Source organism: Dasypus novemcinctus, chromosome 13 (genome assembly GCF_030445035.2).
Source record: "Dasypus novemcinctus isolate mDasNov1 chromosome 13, mDasNov1.1.hap2, whole genome shotgun sequence".
NCBI classification, from domain to species: domain Eukaryota; kingdom Metazoa; phylum Chordata; class Mammalia; order Cingulata; family Dasypodidae; genus Dasypus; species Dasypus novemcinctus.
The window spans coordinates 110,588,241-110,614,139 of NC_080685.1; the positions used below are offsets into that span (position 1 = coordinate 110,588,241).

Genomic DNA, 25,899 nt, shown 5'->3' on the forward strand with positions numbered 1-25,899 from the left:
CGGGGGGGGGGGGTGGGGAGCGCTGGGAGGGTTTAGGGCACAGCGTCTACCTGCTGTTGCCTTTTCCTTTCGGAAGGGAAGGTTGGGACAGAGGGAGGAAGGGGCACAGGCAGGCGGCCGGCTGGCCCGGGGAGGGGAGGGGGGAACCGAGGCCCAGGAGGTGCTGGGAGTTGGGTCAGGCCCCAGGGGCAGGGAGTGGGGGGGTCGGGGATGCCCGCGGCAGGGCCGGAGAGGCGGGTGCTCCACGCAGCCTGGGGGTCCACTTAAGCGCAGCCGCAGGAAGCTCCCCGGCTGGCTAATCCGCACGGGCGCAGGAGTCTCCGTCCCCCTCACGGCCTTCCCACCCCACCCGCGGGCGCCCCAGCTCCCCACGGCCCTCCCAGCCCCCCGGGGGGACGCAGCTCTCGGGGCTCGGCCCGGCCGCCGGCCCATCTCCCGTCACGGGTCCGGAAGGCGCGCGGGTGACTCCCAGTCGCCGTGCTTCTCGGGCTCCCGCGCTTGGGCCCGGGACACCCACGTGCGTCCTGCTCCAACCCCACACGCAGGGCTGCCTCTCCACCGTGCTCCCCCCCCACCCGCCCCAAGGCGACGGATGCCCCCAGCCGCCCGCTCAAGCCAAGCCCGGAGCAAGTCCCCCTCCCCCTTCCCGAAAGCCCCCCTGCCATGCGGCCCCCGATTCCCTCTCCCACCGTCCCCGCCCCAGCCTCAGGCCACGCTGCCCCGCGGCCTCCTCCGGGGCTCCCCTCCAGCCTCGCCGCACTCCACCCTGCACGTCTCCCCGCCGCGCGGTTCTCCACCCCTGGGCAAAGCCCCCCACGCGCCGGCCCCCGCGCTTGCCTGGGTTAGGTTTGGTCGCCGCCTACGGCTCCCCGAGCAGAGCTTTCACCCCGGCGGGGCCCGGCGTGAGGGCATTTGCCCGGGGCCCGGCTCCCCCGGGTCCCCGGCATCTCAGGAGCCCGGGCACGAGCGGACACCCAGGACACACGCGGCCTGAGCACGCGCCGGCTGAGGCGGGCCTCGCCCTGCCTGGGAACGCCGCTCCGCGTCACCCCCGAGCCCCCGACCCTCGGGCGACGAAGGCCAGCCCAGCAGAGGCCACTTCCCGCTCACTCCTGGCCGAAGCAACGAAGGCCTGAAGGCAGGCCGGCCGGGGTGCAGGGCCCCGCAGGGCCAGAGCCCCGGGCTTCCCTCGCCCGGCCCGGGGGGCGGCGGCGCCCAGTTCTGGGGCTCATGCCGGGGGGCAGCCCGGAAGGGCGCGCTCCTGCCCGGCCCGGGGCCGCCGAGCCCCTCAGGGCGGGCTGTGAAACCCCACGCGCGTCGCCGGCCACGCGCCCGCCCACCCGCGTCCCTGCCGCGGGCGCGCACGGGGTCCCGGCTCTCCCCCCGCCCCTGGGCTGCCCTGGGCCGGCTGAGCGCCGGGCTGGCGGGGTGACGTTTCCCCGGGCGCCGCCACGCTCGCCCTCGGCCCCCAGCCCACCGCCTGCCCCCGGACCACGGAGCCCCCCGGATCCTTCCAAGTCGTACTTGGCATCCCTTGGGCCGCGGTTGGCTTCATGCCCCCCCTGGGGGCTGGTCCGGGACCTCTGCAGACCCGAGGTGGAGCCAGAGAACGTCCGGGCCGGAGGGGCCCCTCCGCGTCGTCTGTGTCCAGCCCCTCTGCTACGGGGGAAACCGAGGCCCGGAGAGCCGAACCCACAGAAGTCTGTTTCTGCCACCCCGTCCTTGTCCACGCCCCCCCACCCCCCGCCCCCCAGCTCCTTTGAAGCACCTGAGCTGTGGGTCTGGGGAGAAGGAAATCAATAGAGACCCAGGTGGGGGGCCGTGGGAGGGCCGGTCCTCTCCCGCCAGCGCTCCACCGGCCTTGGGAGAGGCGCCTCCAGCGTGCCGACGAGTATGGGGCGAAGGGCCTGGCACGAACCCCCCCGGGCCTGGCCCAGGGCGTCGTGAGTCCGGCCGCCGCCCGACGGCCAGGCCAGGTGATGGGAGTGACCGGAAGGCAGAGCAGGTGTGCAGGAGAGTGGGCGGGAGTGGAGACGCCAGGTGGCCCGGTGACAGGCTCCAGGGCAGTGCTGGGCAGGGGCTCTCCTGTCTCCAGCCGACGCCCCTCTTCCCAGCCCCTGCCTCCAGCTCCTTTCTGCCTTCCTCCTCCTTGCTTTTCCTCTCTCTGACTCCCCACCCACTTTTAAAAAGGACTTATTTTTCTCCGCCCCCAGCCCCCTCTGTCTGCTCTCTGTGTCCATTTGCTGTGTATTCTTCTGTGATTGCTTGTCTTCTCTTTAGGCGGCACTGGGAACCAATCCTGGGACCTTCCAGAGTGGGAGAGAGGCATTTAATCTCTTGTAGCAGCTCAGCTAGAATTTTGATGAAAATATTACTCAAGTCTTGATTTTCTTTAAGAATAAAAGCAAATCATTTTCTGAGCACCTATTTACGTGCTACACATTGTAGTAGACATCTTACACTTGCTGTCTTATTTAATCCTCACACAAATCTGCAAAGCAGGTGGCATTCGCCTCACTGTATATATGAAGAAATAGATGCAGAGAGGTTAAGTGACTCAGGCAAGCTCACACCGCTGGTAGATAACACTGCTGGGACGTGAATTCAGGTTCTCTTGTTCCGGAGCCTGTGCTTTTCCTATTCGACTACAGGCTAAGTGACAAGCGGCGACGCCGGGGCTCATGAGCCCTCATGGACTCTGTATCTTAGGGTCTCGTAAGACTCTGTATCTTAGTATCTTTTCTGAGACCAGCACCCACACTTGGGGAAGAGAGATTGGGGCTTTCAGATGCAAACTTCAGCCTTAGGAATACAGGCAAGGGGTTTCACGGGCTCACGGCTGGGTCTCCTGCGCCCGCAGATTTGAGTGCGAAACCCTTCCACCTCGTTCTCACTGACCTCTCCCTCGAGGTGGGCATCCTTCCCGCAACATAAGCACAGGAATATCAGCAGTACCTGCGACTCTGTCACCTAAAGAAGTTACAGATACGTTCATATCCCATGACGATGTTTGCAGACACCTCAAGATATTGTCTACATGGCTCATTAAGACTTTGGATTTGCAGGAGTTACGAGACCTGCTGCTACGCCTCATTTAATGTGTCGATGAAGACAAAATATGTAACTGTAACTCAATACAATTAGTTGCCTTTCTTCCATTTGGGGCCTTTAAAAATATTATTCTTTGCCATGGACTTGGCCCAGTGGTTGGGGCGTCCGCCTACCACATGGGAGGTCTGCGGTTCAAACCCCGGGCCTCCTTGACCCGTGTGGAGCTGGCCCATGCGCAGTGCTGATGCACGCAGGGAGTGCTGTGCCACGCAGGGGTGTCCCCGCGTAGGGGAGCCCCACGTGCAAGGAGTGCACCCGTAAGGAGAGCCACCCAGCGCGAAAGAAAGTGCAGCCTGCCCAGGAATGGCGCCACCCACACGGAGAGCTGATGCAGCAAGATGACGCAACAAAAAGAAACACAGATTCCCGGTGCTACTGACAACAACAGAAGCGGACAAAGAAGAAGATGCAGCAAATAGACACAGAGAACAGACAACTGGGGTGGAGGGTGGGAGGAATAAATAAATAAATCTTTAAAAATACATATATATTATTCTTATTTCACCAGCCTGCACAGGAGCCCAGGCACGGGCCGGTCTAGATGTCACGATTCAGGGCACGCGTGACTGAGTCAAGCCCTGGCCGGATCACTTACCAGCTGCGGGCCACCGCTGGAGCCGTGTCGTCCGGGGACCTCTTCTGCTGAGCCGTGGTTTCTCAGGCTCAGCACCACGGGCATCTGGGACGGCGTTCTCCGCTGTGCGGCCACGCTGGGCATTGCGGCACCCACGGCCTTGATGCCCTGTGCCCCGCTGTGACAGCCCCGAGCACCTGCAGACCTCGGCCTACGTCCCCGGGGGAGGGCCGGCCCTGGGTGGGGATCACCGAGCCGGCGCGCGGTGCCACCCACGAGCACGTGGGCACCAGCTGCGGTAGCGCCGTAGGGCATCTGCGCGCCGCCTGCCGCAACTGGGCACCATCGGCAGGGCTCTCGACTTGTGTTGTTAGGACACCAGAGTCCCCGGGAGGTCAGAGTCAGGCAGGGTTGGTCCCACGTCCTGAGATTCCACAAGGAACGCCCCTGGGAGTGCCGGGCAGCCCCCGGGGGGTGATTCCGACGGGGGTCCCGGAAGCCCAGGCCCGACCAAGGCTCGGGTGGGGAGAGGGCACCACCCGGGCACGGCTGAGGGGTGGCCTGGCCTGCAAGGAGGCCGGGGGCTGAGCCCCAAATGGCAGGAACCCGGGAAACGCCTCCCCCCGCTGCCGAGGAGTGCAGGTCTTTTAAAGGCCTGAAGAAACAAGAACGGAGGGGGCACAGGCCGCTGGGAAGGCGGCACGGGGCAGACGTACCCCAGAGGTAACGGAGAGACAGGGGGCTTTGCTTTTCTTTCTTTTTTTAGGCACCGGGGCTGGGGATTGAACCTGCGACCTTGTACGTAGGAAGCCAGTGCTCAACCACTGAGCCACAACGACTCCCCTGAGTTGGTTTTTACATTTGTTTGCTTGTTGCTTTGTTTTTAGGAGGCATTGGGGATGAACCCGGGACCTCCCGTGTGGGAAGCAGGTGCTCAACCGCGTGAGCCCTGCCGGCTCCCCAGAGGGGCATATTTTGGATTCCTTGGAAACACAAGGGAAATTATAACCACTGGGAACAGCCAGCAGTTTTGACCGTTTCCTTGGTCCAGGCACTGCCCAAAGCCGTCGATAACAACGTCATAGGTAAGCCTTCCGATGACCCGCGAGGCTGGGACCGTTGGCCTGCCTTACAGCTGAGGCGACGCGGGCCAAACGGCGAGAACCGCGCCTGACTTCACCTCCGCAAGTGACGGAGCTGAGATGGAAGCTGGGTCCCCTCTACTTCAGTGCCCAGGGTGTGGCCAGAAGACAGCACGGCCGAAGCGCCCCGTTCCACCCCACAGCCGACAGCGCCACGTCAACCTGAGGGGCCCACGAGGACAGTCGGGCCGGGAGAGCCCCGAGGGACTCCGCTGGACTGGAGGCGCCACCTGAGATGGCGCCGGATGAACAGGAAGGAGAAGGCGGGTGACCTGGGGACTCGTGACTCCAGCGTGAAGCTAATCGAGCACCCAGATCCACTATTAAACACGTGGCCTAGGTACCACCTAAGGTTCACGAGAGCAAGTCCTGCCGGGCTAACGTCGCTCTTCCGGAGTCACTCTTCGGATGGGCTGGGGGTATCTGGAGATGGCTTCCCATAGCCTCTGCTCGAATTTCTTGTGCCATCCATGAGGACAGATTTGGAAAAGTGAGATGGATGATAACAGGCAGGCTGCTTTCCGGATGAAGACTAGTGCCCCAAGGGGCCTGATTAGCCGATCTGTGCTTCAACAGGATTCCAGCTTCAAACTCGATATGGGCTCCGTAATCAGAGTGGAAAATGTCACGGGACATACAGGAGGAAACATGAGAAAAGCAGGCTGTGCCGAGTGAGCAGGTGCCCTTGCGCCTGAGACTGGGAAGGGAGCCGGTGTGGCAGGAGAGGATTAAATGATGACGGCGACAACTCACAGATTTTGAACCGTCCTCTGCGCCAGGAGCAGTGCTAATCACTTTACATAAATGAGCTCATTTAGTCCCTCCTGACAACCTTACGGTAGCTTCTATCTTGTTTACCACTGACGCAAAGGCAGCTCTGGTAGCTAGCAGGGGGCAGAGGCTTAGAGGCCCTCTTTGCTCTGATTTCGCTCTCAGGTGGGGGAAGCCCGGCTAATAATGTGCACAAAAAGAGGCCCCGGTGTGCCCAGGAGCTCAGGCGCCACCTTCTCGGGGCTTCCCTGCCTTCCAGACGGGTGAGGGGCACCTCTGCGTGCCTGCCCCCACCTGTCCGGCGTGCGGGTCTGCCTCCTCGGCTCGTCTCACCGTCTGGGTGCCCTCAGCCCCGGGCAGTGCCAATTCGTGGGCCCCCCTGACTGGTGGTAGGGGACTGAGAGCGCCTGCCGCTGAGGGGAGTAAAGGGTTGTAAATCAGTGTGAAGGCACGATGAAGGCACCCGTTTAGCCTGAGCGATTCAACCACAGCCTACAGGCCCCGTGCGACACAACCGCCACCCAAGGCCATACGGGAGTGGGAGACGTAAGGGAGAAGTTGGCAGACCCCGGCACGCGGTATGGAAGGAACCCGTGGACTCTTCCCAGGGTCCTCGGATGACCTCGGGAGGCAGGGCCCCCGGGGGCTGCCCTTCTTTTCCAGCCCGAGAAGTCTAAGAAGTTTCCAAGTTCTTCAAGTCAAGCTGTTCTCCTGGTCTGAAAATGCAGCATCACCAGGCACAGTGACAGAGCATCACGGGAACGCGGGAGCTCCGCAGAGCGGGGCGGCCTCCTCGGCTGGCGGCAGACAAACAGGCCCAGCCCAGGGGGACCACGACTGCTCTGCTTCCTTCCATCCCCGCACCCAGCGAGCACCGTGGAGGGGGAAAGGCCGCCCGGTTACGAGCACCGTGGAGGGGGAAAGGCCGCCCGGTTACGAGCACCGTGGGCCACACCGAGCGCGTGCGTCTTGTGCTGCTTCGAGGGGCTATGCTAGAGTGGGCTCCGGGAGGGCTACCATGCCCTCCTTCTGGCCGAAGGCCGAGTGGGCTGGGTGGGGAGGACGGCAACAGGGCTGGGTTGCGATGGCTCCTCTCAGCCCCCAGCCCTCCCCCGACACACACAGCCGGGCCGAGCGCTGTTAGGAGTAGACCCCTCCTAAGGGGGTGTTGGGGCGGGGGCTGCTGCCGAGCTGCGGCTGCCCCGGGGAATGGGGCTGGGACTGTCAGAGGGCCGTTGGGTTGGAGGGGGCGGGGGCGGGGGCAGAAGCAGAAGCGGGCAGCGGTTAAGAGGGAGCTCCATCGTGTGGAGCTGGGTGATGCTGGGCTCGGCTTTTAAAAAGAGCAGGGAAGAGGATTTTCACGCTGTCAGCTGGAAGAGCTCTTCAGGGCCACCTGCTCGACCCTCTCACTGCACAGTGGAGGAAGCCAGGGCCCGGCGGGGCCACCCAGGGACCCAGCAGCAGCCCAGGCTGGGCTCAGGGGTCCCTGGCTCCAGGGCCCGTTCTCTTTCCACCAACCAGAAAACTGAGTCCGCCTCCAAAATAGCTCTCAAACCTGCCCGCTTCTCTCCACCTCACCCTACACTTCTCTGCTTCAAACTTTCCATTGTCCTCCCATCCCCTAAGGAGAGCCACTGCAACCCCGACACGGTGCCCCGGTTCTGTTACGTTCTGCTTACATTACCTCGCCACCCCATCTCTCTCCCCTCCCCCTTCTGTTCCCCCCACCCCACTCAATCTTCTTTCCACCCCCAAACCTCTAGGCACTCGCTTAAAAAAAACTCCAAACCTGCCCAACTCTCTCTCAATTATTATTTTTAAAAATTCCTTTATTTATCTATTCCCCTCCCCTCCCGAGACGGCTCCACAGTCTGTTTCCCAGCTGGGTTTTTTTTTTTTTTTTTTGCTTATTGTCTGCTCTCCTTGTCTGTTTCTTCTTTAGGAGGGGCACCAGGAACCGAATCTGGGACCTCCCGTGTGGGAGGCAGGCGCCCAACTGCCGGAGCCACATGCGCTCCCTGCCCAGCTCTCTCTTACCTCGGGGCCTGACGGGGTCTTCTCCTGGCTCATGCCCACTCCTCGTGCTGCCCAGCCTGGCCCGTTTCCTGGAGGAAGGCTCCCTGGCAGCCCAGCTCTGCCCCGGGCAGCCGTGCTCCCCAGCTCCTGCCTTGTACTTGCTGGCCTCCTAGTCCTCTTCTCCCGCTGGACTTGAGAGCACAGATGGGGCCTGGCACATAGAAGGTGCATTTATTGAAGGAAATGGGGTCTGTAAATATAGGCTCCAGGCAGAAAATAAGAGTCTCACTTAACTCCCTCAAATCCTATTCTGTCCCCTTTGCCCCTTGGCGAGGCGTCTGCTGTGGTGTTGCGATGTCATTTTCCACATCCTGACCGGGCCAGGGCCGGGGCTCGGGCTCCCGCGGTGGCGCTGAATGAGCTGCGGGCGCCGTGCGCGGCAGGTCAGCGGGTCCTGAGGGAAGCCGGGGCTGCTCCTCTGTCCCCGGGGACCGACGTCCGGCCGCGTGGCGGAGGCTCTCCACTTGCTGGGCAGCCGAGCGCGGCGCGACGAGGCCGCGGACGCTGCGCATTAAGTTTTATGATGGCAGCGCACGCCCTCCCGACAAGCGCCTGCCTCTCTGGGGCCCTGTTGTGCCTGTTAGAGCAGGACTCTTTATCCTTTATCTCCTTGGAAATGCGTGGGCATTAACTTTTATGCTTTAAGTCCAAGAGAGACAATAAAATTAGGGAAGCAGGTTAGTGTTACCCTCCCGGGATGCCCGTGGAGATGGCGTGGGCCCCGCAGAGCCCTCGGGGAGCGTTCCGCGGAGCTCGGACCTCGCGGAGCAGACCACCGGCGAGCGCGCAGAGGAGGGGCAAGCCCAGCAGGGCCCCAGGGCCCCAGGGCCCCAGCACCTGAACAAGCCTCACCTGGGAACCCACCGCCAGGTGGCAGGGCCCATGGAGGTGAGGCGCTGAGCCTGCAGGTGCACGCCTGTTAACTGCCTGGAGGACACACTCCCTCGTTCGCAGCAACGGGGGGACAGCAGCTGTCGCGTATCAGATGCCTCCGGGCTTAGAGTGGGCATCATCCTCACAACAGCCAAATGAGGCCGGTGACGGTAAACATACTCGACACAGAGGCCCCGGGAGCTCAATCCTTTGTCCAGGTTGCCAGCCAGTTAGTGCCAGAGGCAGGCTTGAAGCCGGCGGACGTGACCGTTCCAAAGCCCATGCTCTCCCAGATACTGAGCCGCCTCTGCCATACCCAGGAATACCTGGGGGTGGGTTGTGGACCAAGGAATGGGGGGCCACGGCCATGGGGGGTGGCCGCCTACTGCTGCCAGTTACAGAACAGAGGACGGGGAGAAACGGCTGTCCCTGGCAGGCTGTGGCCCGCAAGCTCTGCCTTTGCGATCTGGACCGTCCCGGGCCTGCTGTGTGGCCCGGGGCAAAACACTGCTGCGGGAACAGGAGGCCACCCGGCCCCTGCCACCTCCTGGGCCTGGGGTGGTGAGGTGGGACCCTGCGGCTCTTCTCACCCTTGCAATTAGAGAAAGCTCCGTGGGGTGCACCGCGCAGACGGGCGCCCCGCGGCTTGGGCTGTGAGCGGGGAAGAGCAAGCCCGCGGGAAGCACCTGCTCGGCCGTCCCGGCCCACTGGCCGGGGGGTCCCCTGGCTGCCAGCCTGCTCCTGAGAGCTCCTGAAGGACCTCCAACCCCCCAAACAGAAGCGCAGCCCTGCGGGCGGTTCTCTCCTGCGCACCTCCGCGGCCCCGATCCACCGCCGGGCTCGTCCTCGTACCTGACCCCACAGGTGGCGTGAGGACGAGCCGCCCAGTCCCGCCGTCCCCCGAGGGCCTCCCACGACGGTTAAGAGAAAGTCAGTATGGTGAGGACACAGGCCTGAAAGAGCAGGCCTCTCGACCACCCCGAGAGCTCCCCCTAAGGGAAAGCGCCCGTGACCAGTACCTGCGGGCGGGCTCTGAGGGGGCCGCAGACGCACCGCGACGAGGGGAGGGCCGCTGCCGGGCCCGTCCCGTCAGCCTCTCTTCCTAGGGAACTCCTTGTCCCCGGCCGCACGGACAGCGCCTGCGGGTCCCGGGTGGGCAGGAAAGGGGGCCGCCTGCTGCCGGCCGTCCACTTCGCATGTGGGAACGCTTCCCGGGAAGAGGCCTGGCTCGCCCCCGGAAATAGCCCTGTGACTCCCCGGATCTGCCCGGAGGGAAGCGAGGCACTTGCCTGTGGCCTCTGAACCACAGCCCCCAACGGGCACGGGGAGGGGGGCGTGGTGGGAGAGGGGCATTGCTGCGGCCGGCGCGCCCCGGATTCTGGGCGCCCACCCATGGCTCCCATCCTGCCCACGCTGCCCACTCCTGCGTGGCCCTTAATCACCACCTGTGAAGACCAAGGCCTCCCAGTGACGCCTCCGGCACCGACTGCGCCAGTGTCGTTAAATGAACTTAGAGCCGCCGCCCACTGTTGCCCAACTGAGCACTCCCACACGTTCTCCCATGTAGCCTCCTGTTCTCAATCCCACATTTGATTTCCAGCACTGCCCTCCCCTGCCCAGCCGACTCTACTCCACTATTAAAGTCACGCTTCAAACTGTCACTTTCTTTTTAATTTTTAATCAGTCTGTGTCATGAAAAAAACAGGACTCGATCAAGCTTCCAGCTCTCACTGCTGCATCAGCATAGCAATTTTATAGATCGGAGTTTTGTTTATTTTTATCTAAAACCCCGAGGAAGGAAGGAATCAACTCCACAGATCAACATGTATTTTAAGAGCCACTTCAAGATTCGGAAACGTTTCTTTTTTATCGATCCTTATCTCAGGAACAACACCCACTGGGCACCCCAGGGCCCAGGGGGGCAGGATTGCAGGGCTGGCAGGGGAGTGAGGCAGCCCAAGACCCGGGAGCAGGAGCAGAAAGCTGCTGGGACCGCGTGGGGAGGGGCGGCCGCCTCCCCATCCCGCAGGAGACAAGGCGAAAGGGAAAAAAACACCCACCCTCGCGCTTAGTGGAGGCGGACCGTGTTTACAGAAATTATTTCTATTTTGGAAAACAGAAGTGTGGCCAAGTTTGGGGCAATGGTGCTAACAGTTCACTGGAGAGGGATTTATGACGCTGAGATAAACTGTTCAGTGGAATCTTTTTAAAATGCTGAACCACACATTACGTTGGTTACTTTCTCCCCCATGAGAAGTGTTTCAACACACTCCGACCATTTGTAAAGAAGTGGGATTCACCCAGTGCCAGGGATCCGTGTAACAGACCGGAATAGAAACACTGATGATGCTTCGCCAAAGGCAGCACAGAGTACGTGAATTCTGCTTCCTGAAGAAAGTTCCAGAAGGCAGAGTCTGCCTGAGTCCTTCCTTTTCTGCTGGAACTGCGACATCCCCATGTAGACGTGCTTTGAGCAGAGTTGTCCAGACCAAGGAAGACTGCCCAAAAACGTACAGGGAGCCTTCCCCTTGGGAACCTGCTCCTTCCCGAGCCAGCAGCTCACCACGCGCTCTCCGCGGAGGCTGAGCCACCCTCCCCTGGAGTCCAGGGCCAGTTTACAGCAGATTTTGGAAGGAAGTTTACATACTCGGCATGCTTTCGGCGGAGGCAGGTAGCACGGATGACCCGGCTCAGCGGGATGGCGGTTCCGCGGCATGGAGACACATTGAACGCCGGGCTCGCGCGGGGCCTCTCCTCCCTTTACTCCTCGGTGGTCTTGGCAAATCCTCGAGCCGCCTTTCAAAGCGTCGCCCCTGCAGGATGCCAGCCTCGCTGCCAAGTCCGAGATGTACACGGTGAATCACTGCCACCATGTAGATAAATGAAAAACTTGCCTTCCCCTGCAATTCTGTCCTTCTGTCGTCTCACCCCAAGGTACGAAGTTCCCTTCCCCAAAGGCGCAGCAGGCTGAGGGGCGCTGGGGTGGCTAAGGGTCTTCTTCCATCAGCGGGATCTCTGTAAAAGAGGAGACGGCTGTGAGCTTAGGGCCCCGAAGCCCCCTGCGATCATCCGTGACTATGAGCCTCCTTCAAACACCCATAACCCCAGACATTAGTGGGGATGTGAAGAAAACGTCAAGTTCCACAGATCAGCTCATAACCAAACAAGCCAACTCCCCCACACAACACGTATTTGCTGGAAAACAGTTGGGACCTTATGTAGGCCTAGTTCATGGAAGATCAGGTTTCAAACCAGTGGCTATATAAGCTTACAGTTACAATGCTGGGGTCCAGGAAAGCCAGGTGGTGTTGCAGAAAAGGAACTCTAGGACAAACGGGGGCCTTTGTGTCTGCAATGTATGTCCTTTACTGTCCACGTAGCACCTCAGGGTGCTGGGGCTTCCCTCTGCGGAAAACAGCTCTAGCGAATGGAGACCTTCCTCCCTGCAGTGCGCGCTGCCCGCCCTGCCTTGGACAGGGGCCCGGGGATCTCTTCATCCCAGCTTGCACACCGTTTCTCAGGGGCGGGGCGGTCCGCGTGCACTGGTGTGCCGAGCGCGTGCCTCGGGCTTCTGACTCCTGGCCTGCGTGTGTTAATCTGCTGCAAAGCATCGCCTGCAGAAATGCTCCCTAGTTAAGGCACAGAGAAGGAAGACATCGCGGATCCTCCAGATGCCCCGAGAACCAGGCCGCTGCGCCGCCCCCCCCCCTGGCTGGCTCGCCGCCCTCTCGTGCCCCTTGAAATTTCAGCTAATGGGCTCATTACTTGTGAGATGATGATCATCCCTTACAGTAATTGGCCTTGCCGATCGCCTCTCCACGTAGCAAGAGTAAGAGGCAATTTAGCTGAGTGAGAGGGAGACAGACAGATGGGGCCCTGCGCCCGCAGCGGAGGGTGCGGGGAGCCGCAGGGGCTGGGTGCTGCGGGCACAGTCAGCACTCACCGTCCGCGATGTCGATGCCGGGGCTGCTGGATGCCACGTCCCCCGCGGTCGCGCCCGGGCTGTCAGCGGCGGGGCGGGCACCCCCTTGGCGCACGGGGGGCGAATAGAGACTCTGGAGCAGCTCGGAGGAGCCCGAGACGCCGCCGCAGGCTGCTGACCCCCCCCGGGCCCGGGGCCGTGTCCCCCGAGCCGGGGTACGCCGGGGGGCTCTGGTCGTCCACGGGCAGGGGGCAGCCCGGGCCCCCCGCGGCCAGGCACCCAGGGCCTGCGGCCCCCGGCCCGCCGCTCACCGCCTCGTCGTAGGACGGCAGCATGACGGGCACGCCGTCCACCACCACGAAGTCGGGGTCACTGCTGGAGCTCCGCGGCGGCCCCCTGCGGAAGGCAGAGCGGCGCGGCGTCAGGGCCCTCCCGCCCCGGAGTGACCCCGCGGGCGCCCCGCACCGCGCGAGGGGCCTGGGGCAGGGGCCCTGCGTGCACGGGCGAGGGGCGCCAGCTTCCTCCCAGGGTCTCCTCCGCAGGCGCGCTGCCCTCCTCGCCAGCGCCAGGGCACCGGCGTCCTTCCCCGGCCGGCTGGGCCCCGCCGCGCCCCTGCCCCGCTCCTGCTCCGCTGCCCCTCGCTCCTCCCGCAGCCGCTGCTCTCCCGCCGGCCCCGCCCCTAACCGCCCCCGCCCCTCCCCGGCCCCGCCTCCTCCCCGTCCCAGCCCCGCCCCTCTCCCCGGCCCCGCCTCTCCCCCCACTGTCTCCGCCTTCTGCACCCCTCCCCCACTCTCCCTGCACCCCACCCCTCTCCCCTGGAAACCCACCCCACCCCACCCCTCTCTCCTGGAACTCCCCCCCCCCCCCCCCGTCCCCACCCCTCTCCCCTGGTCCCGCTTCTCCCTCTGGCCCTGCCTCTCTCCCCACTGTCCCCACCTTCTGCACCCCACCCCTCGCCCCTGCCCCCCCCCCTTACAGGCCCCCGGCCCCACCCCTCTCCCCATGCCCCGCCTCTGCCCGCTGGACCTGGCCTCCCGCTCCAGCTTTGGCGCCTCCCCCCTGCCAGGCTCTGCCGTGGCTCACACTTCTTCCTCCATCCTTTGACTGTGGACGGGGACCACGTGGTCCATCCCAACAGAGCACCCCAGCGTCCCGCAGGCCGGCGTGCGGATGGAGTCGCCCTATTACAGGGCAGGACATTGGACTGTGAGGGCCCACAGGGAAAGCGTGGTCTCCATGCTGCTGCTGCTTTGTATTCTGCTCCGTGATAAAATCCCTACGCTCTAGTCAAGAAAGAAACCACCGTGGAACAGCAGGGGAAAGGGAGAGTCCAGCCCACCTCGTGGAGGGCCCAGGCACTGCCAGCCCACAGCCGCTCTGGGCCACGCCTGGCTCGTCTGAGGCCTCCAGGGAGAGGCTGAGACCACAGCTGCCTGCCACGTGGTGCCTCGCCACCCAGCACGCGGCACCCGCGGCCCAGGGCGTGCCGACGCCAGGCAGGCTCGGCCAGGTCTCGCCCTCCGCGCCCAGCCCTGCGGGGCACCAGAGCGGCTGCCCAGTAGCCAGCAGGACTGGCTTTCCCTGCCCTGCCGGGAGCTGACGCGGGCAGGGCGGCCGGGCAGGGCGGAGGGGAGGAGAGTGCGCCGCTGGCGGGCAGAGTTGCGCAGGGCCTGCGGAGGGGCTCCAGAGCCAAGCAAGGAAAGGGCCGGACGCCGGCCTCTTTGTTGGAGGTCACATCCGGTCTCTCCTCTGACACCGAAGGGCCAGTCTCAAGTTCACTGACGTTTGAAACAGCTCACAAAAGCTCAGCGGTATTGGGGCGGGCTTCCTGTCCAGAGAGGAAGGGAGACCACCAAGGCCCACGCGCCCCAGGAGGCAGTGCGGGAAGGGGCTGGGACCCTGTCACCAGCTTGTTCTCGGCCGTTCTCCTTTCCGCTCCGAAGCCCTCCACCGTCAGCCGCGGCTGGCGTGTCCGTCAGGCTGGCTGGGCGGCCCTCCTGCCCAGGCCGCCGGCTCTCCTCGCGGCTGCCGCTTTCCTCACTTAGGATCGCCTGCCTTCTCACGTCGCCGTCACCGCCAGGGTGTCTGAGCCGGGCCGCCGGCCGCCTCTCAGCTCCCGTCTCCCTCCCTAGCAGCGAGGGCCCACGATGCGAGAGCTTCTCCCCCACTGAGCGTCACCCACCACGCCTGCTTCCGCCCATCATCGTGCTCAGCGTCTGCTTTTGTGGCAGCTGGAGAGAAGCCCCCTTGAGAATCTTACTATTTATCTGGACTGGGATGAGATCGACATTCCCAAAACAACTAAAGAAGATGGAATATACTCGAAGGCTGAAAATCAAGTGAAAGAGTTTCGAAGACATTTAAAACATCTTAATATTTAGTCGCTATCCTGGAAACTTTTCTTCTAGGTATCGGCAAAAAAACAGCTTCCATGGAACATCTTAAAGTACGTCCTCGTGCTCTCAACGACAAGTGCGCAGCCCGGCTTCCTCTTTGGGGGCCGTGCGCCTTCTTTAGTTTCCGTGGGTGGCCAGGGATAGGGCATGGCCCGCGGGCTAGTGAACAGTAATGCTGGGGACCAAGGGAGGAAGGGAGGTTCCGGGCCCTCAGCAAGCGCTGGCCAGGGCACGGGATGGCGTGGAAGCACCTCTGGGCAGGGGAGCAAACCTTCCCGGGCTGGGCGAGTGGGGTGGCCTGCTCCGCGAGCTGTGACGATACGGGGTGGCCTGCTCCGCGAGACGAGGCCAGCCTGCGTCACAGGTGGTTAGGGGAAAAGGCCACGGGCGAGTCTCCAGCAAGCCGTGCACTTCCTTCACTCTTCACCCTCCAGCGATGTCCCAGAGGGAAGAGTGGGCAAGTGGTTCATTCCAGAAGCCTGCTCTTCTCCTGGGGCAGTGTCCCCTGGGGCTTAGAATGGTCCCTCTGGGCAAAAACAAACGCTCTTTCCTGAAGTCTCAGGTGCTGCGATGAGGAGAATTGCCCTGGAAAGGATCCCAGGTGGCGGCTACCACTCCTTTGGAAGGCAGCTTGTTTCTGGGTCCCCTGGGACCTCCCTGGGGGCGTGGCATTTAGGACCCGCCCTTCTTTTCTTAAGGTTCACAGATGTATCCTTTCGCTTTCTAACTTATTTCTTCCTCCAAGCACAGTGACCTGCCCGCCATGGTGCCGGGCGGTGCCTGGTTCCTAAGAGGTGGTGGCACTTGTTCCTGCGGTGGTAAGCTCCTGGAGGGGAGGCCCAGCAGGCCTCTTGTGGGGATGGAGGCTGGGAGGTGAAGACCTCCCCAGGGCTAATCTGTGCAGCGGAGGACGGCCCCCCCTGCCTGCCCCTTTGCTTGGTCTCCTCCTTCCACGGCGGCCTCACTACCTCTCCCCTGGGCCCTCATGCGCCGTGGGGTTCCGCCACCCATCATTTCTGCACCTCGGGTGTCACAAGGCCTCCACCTGGGCTTCTAGTCAGTTTTGGGCATTTCCGGTCTCCCGTGGGTGTAAGCTCCAAGGTGCCGTCAAGTGGGGCAGCCCCGGGGTGCAGGGCCCCTCCCTGACCCGTGCACCCCTCCCAGCACGCCCACGCTGTCCGCCCAGGCCGTGCATCTGGGGGGGGGGGGAGGGAGGGAGGAGCGGGGCGGAGCCTGCCTCCAGCTGGGCGCTCTGACCCCAGGCCCCCGCCCCAGCCGCGCTCCCAGGCCTCCCTCTTACCCCGGTACGACCCCGGCCTTGCTCTCCTCAGGGCCCCGCTCACGCGCTTTGCGGGGGCTGCGCCGCGCCCCCACCCCGGGTGACGGGGGCGGGAGGCCGTGGCTCTGACCTGGGGGGGAAGTGGGCCTTGAACTTGGTCTGGAACATCCTGGCGAGGATGACGAGCAGCAGCACGAGCAGCACGCTCGTGGCCGTGAACGCCACGATCTTCCACGTGGTCAGGAGGGTCTCGTGGGTGCCGGGCCACGTTTGCTCTGCCGGGGAAGAGCAGGAAGCGGCGTGAGACCCCGCCGCGGCGGCGGCCAGGGCTCCCCGCGCGCTCCCCTGCCGGGTTCACGGGTTCAGGGGCGCAGGGGGCCGCCTCCCGCCCGCGGGCTCTGCAGACACCTGCCCCCGGGGCGGGGCGCGGCCTCGGCAGGACCCCCGCAACGCCAAGGCGCACCCCCGGGGGGCAGTCGCCCGGCTGGGAAACAGCCGCGCTGGGTCCAGGCCGGGGAGGGCGCGGGCGCGGGCGGGGGGCTAAGTGCGTGCCTGCTTCTTGGGCAGAGAATGAAGGGCACGGGGCGGGGGCTTCCCCTCCCGGGAGAAGGGAGAGGCTGAATCGAACCACAGGTGGGAAGAGGGAAGCTGGGGTACACCGCTGGGTGAACAACGAGAGGACAAAGCAGTGCCTGCTCCATGCTCCCCCCTCCTCTGGCTGACGGCACCTGCCAGGTAAGAGGGAGCAAGAGCAGACCCTTCCAGAAGGGACTCCCACCCTTGCCACTTGGTCTTGGGCTCGCCCTCTACTGCTGCCTCTTGGAGCTCGCCCCGCCCCCTGCGCTCTGCTCTCATTTGTTAATTATCACCATTTTCAGGTCTCTCCAGGACCCTGAGTTAATAGATGCTTTTCCTCACGTGCTGTGCCCAGGAGAAAAAGTGTGCAGCCACGGACATCAGCGTGGAAGACGCTGGAGAGGGTGAGCAGGGCCGGGGGCGGCGAAGGTCTCAGCCAGTCGAGACCAGCTGTGAGGCTGGTTTGGCAGCCGTTTGTTACTAACTATAAGGCACTGGAGCTTGCCAGCGGTGGACGTGTCTCTAAGGGAGAGCGGGCTTTGCCCGTAATGAATTCATCTGTATTCTGGCTGCTCCCTCGAGTGGGGGAGGAAGGGGAGTCAGGCATTCAGGCCACCCACAGGCCTGTGCCCTGCCTAAGGAAGCCAGCCCTTCTGCAGGTGGGAGAAAGGTCAGGAGAGGAGAGAGAGGCCAGAGGCCAGAGGGCTGTCCACGGTTGCTGGGAATCTAGGTACCTGCTCAGCCTGGGAATGGCAGGTGAGTGCACCTGGCCTCCGATCAGAGCCTAGAATCATCTGGCACAGAGTTCGACATCTGCTCCATATACCCATAAGGATGTGTTCCCAAGCCCTGCGCTAACACTGTGTGGGAGAGGCCAGGGTCAGTGTATACAACCACAGGTGCAGGGGGAAGCTGCAAGGATGTTGTCTTTATTTTCCAGGAGGTACCAGGATTGAACCTGGGACCTGGGATCTGGGAAGCAGGCGCTCAACCACTCACGCTCCATCCGCTCCCGGAAGCTGGGGTGTTCATCCGTCCAAGGGAGATGGAACCTCACCGGGGGCAGCCTTTGGCCAACTCACCTGACTTGATGCAGTAGACCTGGTAGGAGGGGAACCACTCCCCGTACTGGCAGGTGATGTACTTGTAGTCGCTGGTGAGGCTATAGCCAGGGTCGCAGTAGAACTCGACCACCGTCCCGTGGCTGTACCGCTCGCAAGGGCGCGGGTGGCAGATGAAATCTCCGTGGCTCACCATTGGAGGGAGTGGACAGACTTGGGCAGTGGGGGAGAATAAGAGTTTCAGAACCACATTCTTACCCAGAAAGACTGGCCTAGGGGAAAATGGGGACTTAAAGAGGCGCTTATAATCAGTCATCAGATTACTGAGCTATATTGGAGACAGCCCCTCCGTTGGCATCTTCGCAGAAGGTCAGAGGGGAGCCTGTTAGAACATTCTTGACATGTGCTGCCGACACATGGTGGTGTAAAGTGCATCATAAAAGAGAGATTCGCTTTCCAATGCAAAGAGTATGCCTGTTTAATAGATAGCACGAAGCTACTCTATTAATAATGCATGCTATTATGTGCCAGACAACCAAGTAAATAAAATGAAGATATTTATGGTCAAAAAAAGCCTTTGCTGAAAGAAACAGCTACCCCAAGCCCGTTTCCATGACTAGGGGAGTAACTTGGGACTGTTTGAACTGCTGGGTTAGCGTCCCTAAGCTGAACCCTGAGCGCCCTGCCCGGGTCTGGCCCCTGCCCGGCGAGGAGCAACTCTCCCTGCTCTGGTAGCAGGTGAGGCCACAGCCTCCTGCTCGCTGGCCTGACTGGAGAGCACAGGGTTGAGGGCCAAGAGCCTTGGGTTCCAGGGGCCTCAGGCAGGTCAATCACTTTGGGCCTCGATTTTCTTCCTGTAAAATGGGAGTTTTATTTTACTCTAGATCAGGGGCTCTTAACCAGGGGTCTGTGAGCTTGAATTGAAATTCAAAAGAAATTTACTCTTGTGGGGCATGTTGGTGCAGGTGTGATCTCTTTATTAAATCATGCACAGTCTAGCATGGACTTAGGAGGGGGTGCGTGGTTTTCACCTGACTGGCAAAGGGGTCCATGGAACAAAACAGGTGAAGAGCCCCTGCTCTAGATATTTTAGGATTTTCCTGACTTGAAGAGTCTATGCTTTTCGGGAGAGAAAAATCAATTGTTTCAGTTCCTATCTTGAGGCCCCCCTCTGGGCTGCAAGATCAGAAGAGTTCTGACTCTGGCTGGGAAAATGGCAGGAGCAGAGTTTGGTGCTACAGAACATTCTTTTTCCCGACAGAGGACTTGGAAATAAACAGCGCTGGCATTTAAACATTCTTCAAGAAACAACCAAACCTTAAACTCTACATGTTGACAAAACAAAACAAAAAGCAAGTTCCCTTTTTTTTAGGAGGTACCGGGGATTGAACCCAGGACCTCGTGTATGGGAAGTAGGCACTCCACCCCCGAGCCACAGCCGCTTCCCGCAAGGTAACTTTTGAGCCCCTTCCTTGGAGCAACCCAATGTACCAGCCAATGCAGAAAAGGCTCAAGTTGCTGCCCCAACCGGCAGCCAGAAAGCACAGAAAAGCATGGCCGTGTGATCCACGGGCAGTGAGTCCCTGGGGCCAGGCAACTGGGCGGCCCCCCAGCTCGGCCGGCCCACCCTGGTGGGGGTTCCAAGGCATGGGGTAAGATGCTTTCCAGACACCATCCCTAGTTCTCCAAACTACACAGCGACGCAAGTATCGCTGGCTCCTTTCAGAGATGAGGAAAGAAACTCAGAGCGCTCGGATTCTCCAGAAGCAGCTCGAGGCGTGGGTCAGTGCCCAGGCGGCTCCTGGCGAGCCGGGTCTGCAAGGCTGGACCATCTCCTCCCTGGGTCCCTGTTCCACCCTGCTCCCATTGCCAGCCGAGGGGCCCTGAGCAGGTCCCCTCTGAGCCGCAGGCCCCTCGCTTGGGAAGGGGGCTTCTCTGGGGGTTAGCGTGAGGACTGCTGCGAAGGGCTGAGTGCAGAGCCTGGCGTCGGGAGTGGGTCGGCCAGGGACAATGGGGACCTGGTACTCGAAAGTGGGCCACAGTGAGGCAGCTGTTTACACGGGCGCTGGAAAGTGGGTAGGACGAGGTGCCCCAAGGACAAGCAAGGGCAGGAAGCCACCACCCCAGACTGCAGGGCAAAGGGGTCCTCGTTGCTGCGCTTCCCCAGTGGCCTTGTGCGTCAGACCTGGGGTGTGGAGGAAGGTCAGACAGTGCCTGAGATGCCCCCCGATGCGGAGAGGGCGAGGGGAAAACGCCTGGCCTTCTCCCACCTCCCATCTCCCCCCGTCGCCCTCCAGAGTCTCCCTCTTGGCAAAGTCAGTGGGAAGCCGGCCGACGAGGGGCGCTGGGAAACGCCGCCTCCGGGGTTCAGCCCGCCTGCCGTGCAGTGCAGGGGAAGACTGGGGAGGGCATCCGGGGGCAAACAGGCCCCGGGGTGCAGAGCCAGGGCCTCCCTCCGCCTCTGAGGCCAGCTGCTCTTCCCACCGCCCACTACCTCCTGCCCAGCGCGACACAGCCTGCCCTGTGCTGCCCAGCGCTGGGGCACAGGCCCAATGCCTCCAGATCCACCCCCCAGGCATTCTGTGGGCACCCCCAGCAGGTACAGGGGCAGCTGGGCAGCGCAGGGGAGGACGGCAAAAGAGGCTCCGGCCGCAGCGAGCGCCAGGGGCGCAGAGGCAGAGGCCTCTGGGAGCCGGCGCCCGTGTGCGCCCCTCCGTGGGGAAGGGAGCCGGCCAGGTGGCAGTGGGCGGGCGTTGCCCCCGCACTAGCCTGCCCCGAGGCGCACCCCTGCTGGGAGGCCAGCCTGACCACTCGGCGGCCCCCTCTTCCGCGGCCTGGGGGCGGGGCCCTTGGCCCGCCCTCCTGCAGGTGCCCCCAGTGCTCTGCCCGCCGGGGATGGGGCCTTCCTGGGGGAGCCCCCGGGGCCCAGGACCAGGGCGGCGGGCTGTCCCATTGGGCCGCGCGGGATACAGGAATCTCAGGAGCGTTTTCCAGCCAAGGGCTGCAGGGGGCTGGAGGGGGCCGCACAGCCCCTCGGACTGCAGGAGAGATGGCGCTGCAAGTCATGGGTGGCGCCACAGGCACGTGGTGCCCCGTGCCGGGGAGTCGCCCTCCTGCGGCCCCCGCGGTCTGAGGAGCAGAGGAGGGGCTGGCGTGCGGCGCCCACGTGCTCAGGGCACAGCCTCCCACCAGGCAGGTGCCCCTTCCAGGGGCCCAGCGGCCTCTGTGTACAACCAGGGAGACAACCCTAAGCCTCGGCTGCTGCGAGGACCGCGCCACGCAAGCGCCCGGGTGCAGGGCGCACTCGGCAAACCACAGCAGGGGCAGCGCTGGGGCAGCCCCACACCCCGCCAGGGCCGGCGCCTCCCGACGCGCAGGTCCCCGACCGTGCCGGCCCAGCCCACACCTGCGGAAGGCCTGGAAGCGCGTCCCGCCGCGCTTGCTCGGAGGCCAGGGAAGCCACCGCTGCAGGGGCGTGACATCCGCCCCTGTCCTCATCGGCCCGTGAGGGAGGTGCACCTGCCCCCGGTGGGAACAGTCCCCTCCACACCTGGCCGTGCGCCTGGATTGCGCCTGGCAGGCCGTTAGCTTTGCGGCAAGGGGAGCCCCCGGTTGGGGTAGAGGGTGCGAGGGTCTCTTTTACCTTGGAAGGAAACAGCAAGTGTCGTTCATTATAAGCCGGGCAAGCTTACTTAAAAATAACAACGTTGCGACACCTTAAGCTCAGGGGACCTTTCACGTCCCAAGACAGCCTCTAACTGTGGGGCTAAACTGAGACGGATCTACACAGTCCCAGACAGACCACTCCCACCCACAGAGCCTGGAGCAGATGGCAAGCGGCCCCGGGCTCCCAGAAATCCCGAGAGGGAATTGCTTATCCTTGGAACGCCCCTAGAAGCCCGCGACTCAGGAACCGTCAGTTGGTGGTTGTGAGCAACGCGATACCCATGAAATCCTGCGGGTGGTGTGATCTAAGAGTCTTCTGCAACTGTTTTGGTTTTAATGTTTCTTACAACTTGAGAAATCATTAGCAGCGGCTGCAGTTTGGGGAGGTGGGGTCTGGGGTTCAGTGGTTCAGTGGTTACAGGCAGAGTGGTTACAAGCAGCCGTGGTTACAGCCCACCTGTGTAAGGAGGGCGGTCACCTCCTCCGGATAGGCCGGAGTAACTCTCCAGGTAGGTGCAGAGTAGTTTTTCCCCATAGCCAGGATCTCTTGGCATCCGGCAGTGCTGGGCTAGATTTGGGCAGGGGCGTAGAAGCACTGGGAACAGGGACTCTGCTAGTCGGGAAGGGGCTGGGCCGGGCTGGAGGGGAGGTGATGGACTGTGGTCAGACTGCGGTCTCCCCAAATAAGCCCTCCCTCCCAGCCTGCCTCCTCGGCGACTTGGGGGCTCCTCTCCCCCTCTGGTCGTTTCTGCCTGCTAGGTTTAATTGCAGCGCAGGTATCAGCTCCTGCACGAGGACACCCCCTGGCCTCCAGGCAGGGCGCTCGATACATATGACATGTGTTACACTCGTGCGCTTTCGTAAACGCTTTGAGAGGAGGGCCTGCACCTTTCACATTTTTGTAACTCCTATAGCATCCAACGATATTCTTGGCAACTACTGTCATTTGAGTGAATGAAAACTTCCAAGTCTTCATATTTAGCCAGATAGCCCTCCCTGCCCATTATTCTCCCGAGGGTAATGAGTGAGCTGTCATTTTCATGCTGTGTCTAGTACCCCCCCCCCTTTTTAAGGAGGTACCAGGGATCGAACCCAGGACCTCATACATGGGCAGCAGGTGCTCAACCACTGAGCTACATCCGCTCCCATTGGGAAAAAAGTTGAAACATGGTCACAGTTTTACCCTCGCTTCTTTACCACACGGACACAGCAGGAAAGTATTTGTGCATGTATATTTTGGGGATGGGAGCTAGGATGTTGCCAGTGCCACCTCTGAGAGATACACTAAAATAAAGTCAATGTTCCTCACACCTTTAAAACAATGCCATTTGGTTCTTCCCGTGATGCACCTCACAGAGGTGACGATCACAACACAACATGGTGCACGATAAAAACGGAATTTTTAATCCAAGCCTCCTTCACTGCCTGTGGACAACACTGAGAACACAGACACGGTGGCTGGAGGTGAGGAAGAGGCAAGTGTCGGGGTGGGGAGAGGACCGAGTGCAAAAATTAAACGCAGCAGCTGCCATGTGAGGGGTGGGACATGAAGTGCAGGGAAAGGAGGCTGGTCTTCCTTCTGAAGAAAAGTATGGAGATGAAAAGCAGAGGAGGACTCTCTCGACTGAAACATCCCAGGAGGCTCAGGTTTAGCCCAGGGCCAGCTCTGGACCCGCGGCAGCCTGGGAGGGGCAGGGGCCCGCCTGACCGCGCCCTGCTCGGTGGCAGCCCTGGAACCGGGGGTTCGGGCCTGGAGATCGCCACCCAGGAAAACAGAAAGGGGTGCCTTTCGGAACCCTGGCAAGCTGTCCCTTGGCCTTCCTGAGGAAGATGGCTGCACCGGCTCCCTTCACAGGGGCGGCCGGGGGAGCTGGGAGGAATTCGAGTCTTGACACTAGCCAGCACCTCAGGGAAAGCAGGGTGCGGCCTCAGCCGGCAGAGGCGCTCACGGGCTGCGCCGGGGTTTGGGGCAGGAGGCTGCTCCTTGCGCGACGGTCCAGGGCATGCAGGGTGTTGGACGTCGCTGCCGGGCCCACGGGTACCAGCAGCTCTTCCCCGTCCCTGGGACGCCTGCACATGCCTGCATGTGTTTCCAGTGCTTCTAGCACTGGCCCTTGGACTCTCCGCCCACCTGGCACCATTAGCTAGGGCCCCTGGCCCAGCACCCCCCCCCCCAGCTGGCAGGGTGCTCGGAGATGATGTGGGAGGAGGAGCCAGAGGGTGGAGCTCAGCCCTGCCGCTTACTGGCTGTCGGACCTCAGGCCAGTCGGGGAGGCCCTCGGGTCACAGCCAATAAGACCGACTAGCAGAGGAGTTTTCAGCATCGTTAAGGCTAGGAGTAAGCCTGCTCAGGGCTAATGGTAGGCAATAATCGTATCTGTTTGGTTTTATGGAGAGGAACCTGAGTCCCCAGCCTAGCACGAGGTGAGGCCGCTGGGGAGTAGGGGGCAGGTCGGAGGAAAACATTTGCAGATTCATCAAGACTCCCCAGATTGGGAAGCGGATGTGGCTCGAGCGATTGAGCCCCTGCCTACCACACAGGAGGTCCCAGGTTCAGTTCCCGGTGCCTCCTGTTGAAGATGAGCAAGACAGCAAGATGGTGCATTGGGCAGGCGTGGCGAGCTGGCACAACAAGGAGACACAAAGAGGAAAGACAACGAGAGACACAACAAAGCAGGGAGCTAAGGTGGCGCAAGCAATTGAGCGCCTCTCTCCCACGTGGGAGGTCCCAGGTTTGGTTCCTGGTGCCTCCTAAAGAGAAGATGAGCAGACACAGAGAACACACAGCAAATGGACACAGCGAGTGCAAAACAATGGGGGGGGGGGAGGGATAAATTATAAATCTTAAAAAAGAAAAAAAAGATTCCCCAGATTCCTCCTGCTGTCACCCGACCCCACTGCTTCTCTGTCCAAAGGTGGACCTTCTTGCCCTGGAGTTGGGAGAGGCCCCTGAGGGGCATCCTGAGGGGCAGCCCACCAGATGGTGGCCACAGGGAGCCCAAGGGGCAGAGTCCTTCCTGGAGCTCGCTGGCTCGCTGGCCACTCCAGCACGGGGACGCCACAGGGTCTCCTCCAGAGGCGGGCGCTGCTGGCTCTCGGAGGTGTGAGGCCCACCAGGCGGGCCCTCTGGCCAGGATGGCACAGCACTGTCCTCTCGACAGGGGGCTTGCCCACGATGGAGCCAACCTGCCCCCTCCCCTAACCGGGGCCGCAGAGTGGCCCTCTCCCACCCGAGTCGCTGCTTCCTTCTCCGCGGCCCTCTCCTTCCTCCCTCAGGTGACTCCCAACCTCTTCTGGTGGATGCTGTTCACCACACAGGGCGGTAGATGAGTCCGAGGGTCCCCAGACCAAGCAGCAAGTGCCACCTCCAGTTTGGGGGTGCTGGAGGCCGAGGCCCGTGCCATCCCCACGACCGGTGTGGGGGCGGAGCGTTTTCGTTGTTACAGGTGAAGGCACCTCACACCTCTTCCCCAGGGTCCTCAGGTGCTCCCAGCCCCCCGTCCCCACCGTGGAGATCAGGAAAGAGCAGGCAAGGTCGACCCAGAGTATCTCCTGCAGCTAAATGGAGCCGGAACAGGAGCCTGACGCCTCTCTATGTGGGAACAAGTGATTCCTGGGTTCTCTTGGCCCCTGCGCTATCAGCACCATGGCACCCGTAGTGCAGATAAGGGGTTGAGCATCCCTGGGCAGGGTGCATTTTGGACCTTCTGAAATAAGAGCCTCTCCACTCTCTTATCTAAATATACTGAGCATATTCCTTCACTTACTTTTGATTCATTTATTAAGATTTTTTTTGGACACCCATGAAACTAGATACTGCCTTGGTTCCATCCCCATGGGGCTTACTGAGGACAGATGAGAAACAAGTCAACAAGCATTTATGTGGCTGGACCTGCTGTTAAGAAACAATGTTACCAACATACTCTCTCACTCCCGGGGACTGGGATGGAACTGCGTGGCCTCACCTCCCAAGGCAGCTTGGAAGGCACCTGGGGCCAAAACGAGTCTTACTGTCTTTTACACACCGTAAGATATAAAAATCCACACTCATACGGGCAGGACAGGAGATACAGGGCTGGGACACTTTCCTTCCTCTGCCCTGAAGATGGGTTGGAGAGGAGAGCTGCCTGTGCACCCCACGGTGAAGGCACGAGGATCCCCAGGTCGTGGGTGGAGGCTAGGAACGGGGAGGGGCCAGGACGGTGATGGAGGAACCTCAAGGGATGAGTGGGTCAAAGGGGTGGGGGCAAGAGGGTGTGGCCGGGTAGAATGCCTCACGGGGAGAGCAGGTCCACGTGGGGACGGCCTCACCGTCTGGAACCCCAGCATGGCTGGCGCACCTGAGTCTCCAGCCCCACCTGATGCCACAGATTGGACTCAACTATTGGGACCTGGCAGTTAAAAGCTGCTTGACCTTCCTTGGAGACAGATTCAGGGTGCTATTTCCCTGCC

The 25,899-nt window shown here is 62.0% G+C and overlaps 1 protein-coding gene across 1 annotated transcript in view; it reads right to left on the reverse strand.

Moving 5' to 3' along the window:
- Positions 1-10,209: 10,209 nt before the first annotated feature.
- The window catches only part of SUSD4 (sushi domain containing 4), a 157,180-nt gene continuing 141,490 nt past the window's right edge, over positions 10,210-25,899 (reverse strand). Inside the window, 5 exon segments of the mRNA XM_058275264.2 lie at positions 10,210-11,562; positions 12,491-12,653; positions 12,655-12,865; positions 16,275-16,419; positions 17,803-17,994. Of these exon segments, the coding sequence (XP_058131247.1) occupies positions 11,534-11,562; positions 12,491-12,653; positions 12,655-12,865; positions 16,275-16,419; positions 17,803-17,994 (740 nt within the window). The 3' untranslated portion in view covers positions 10,210-11,533.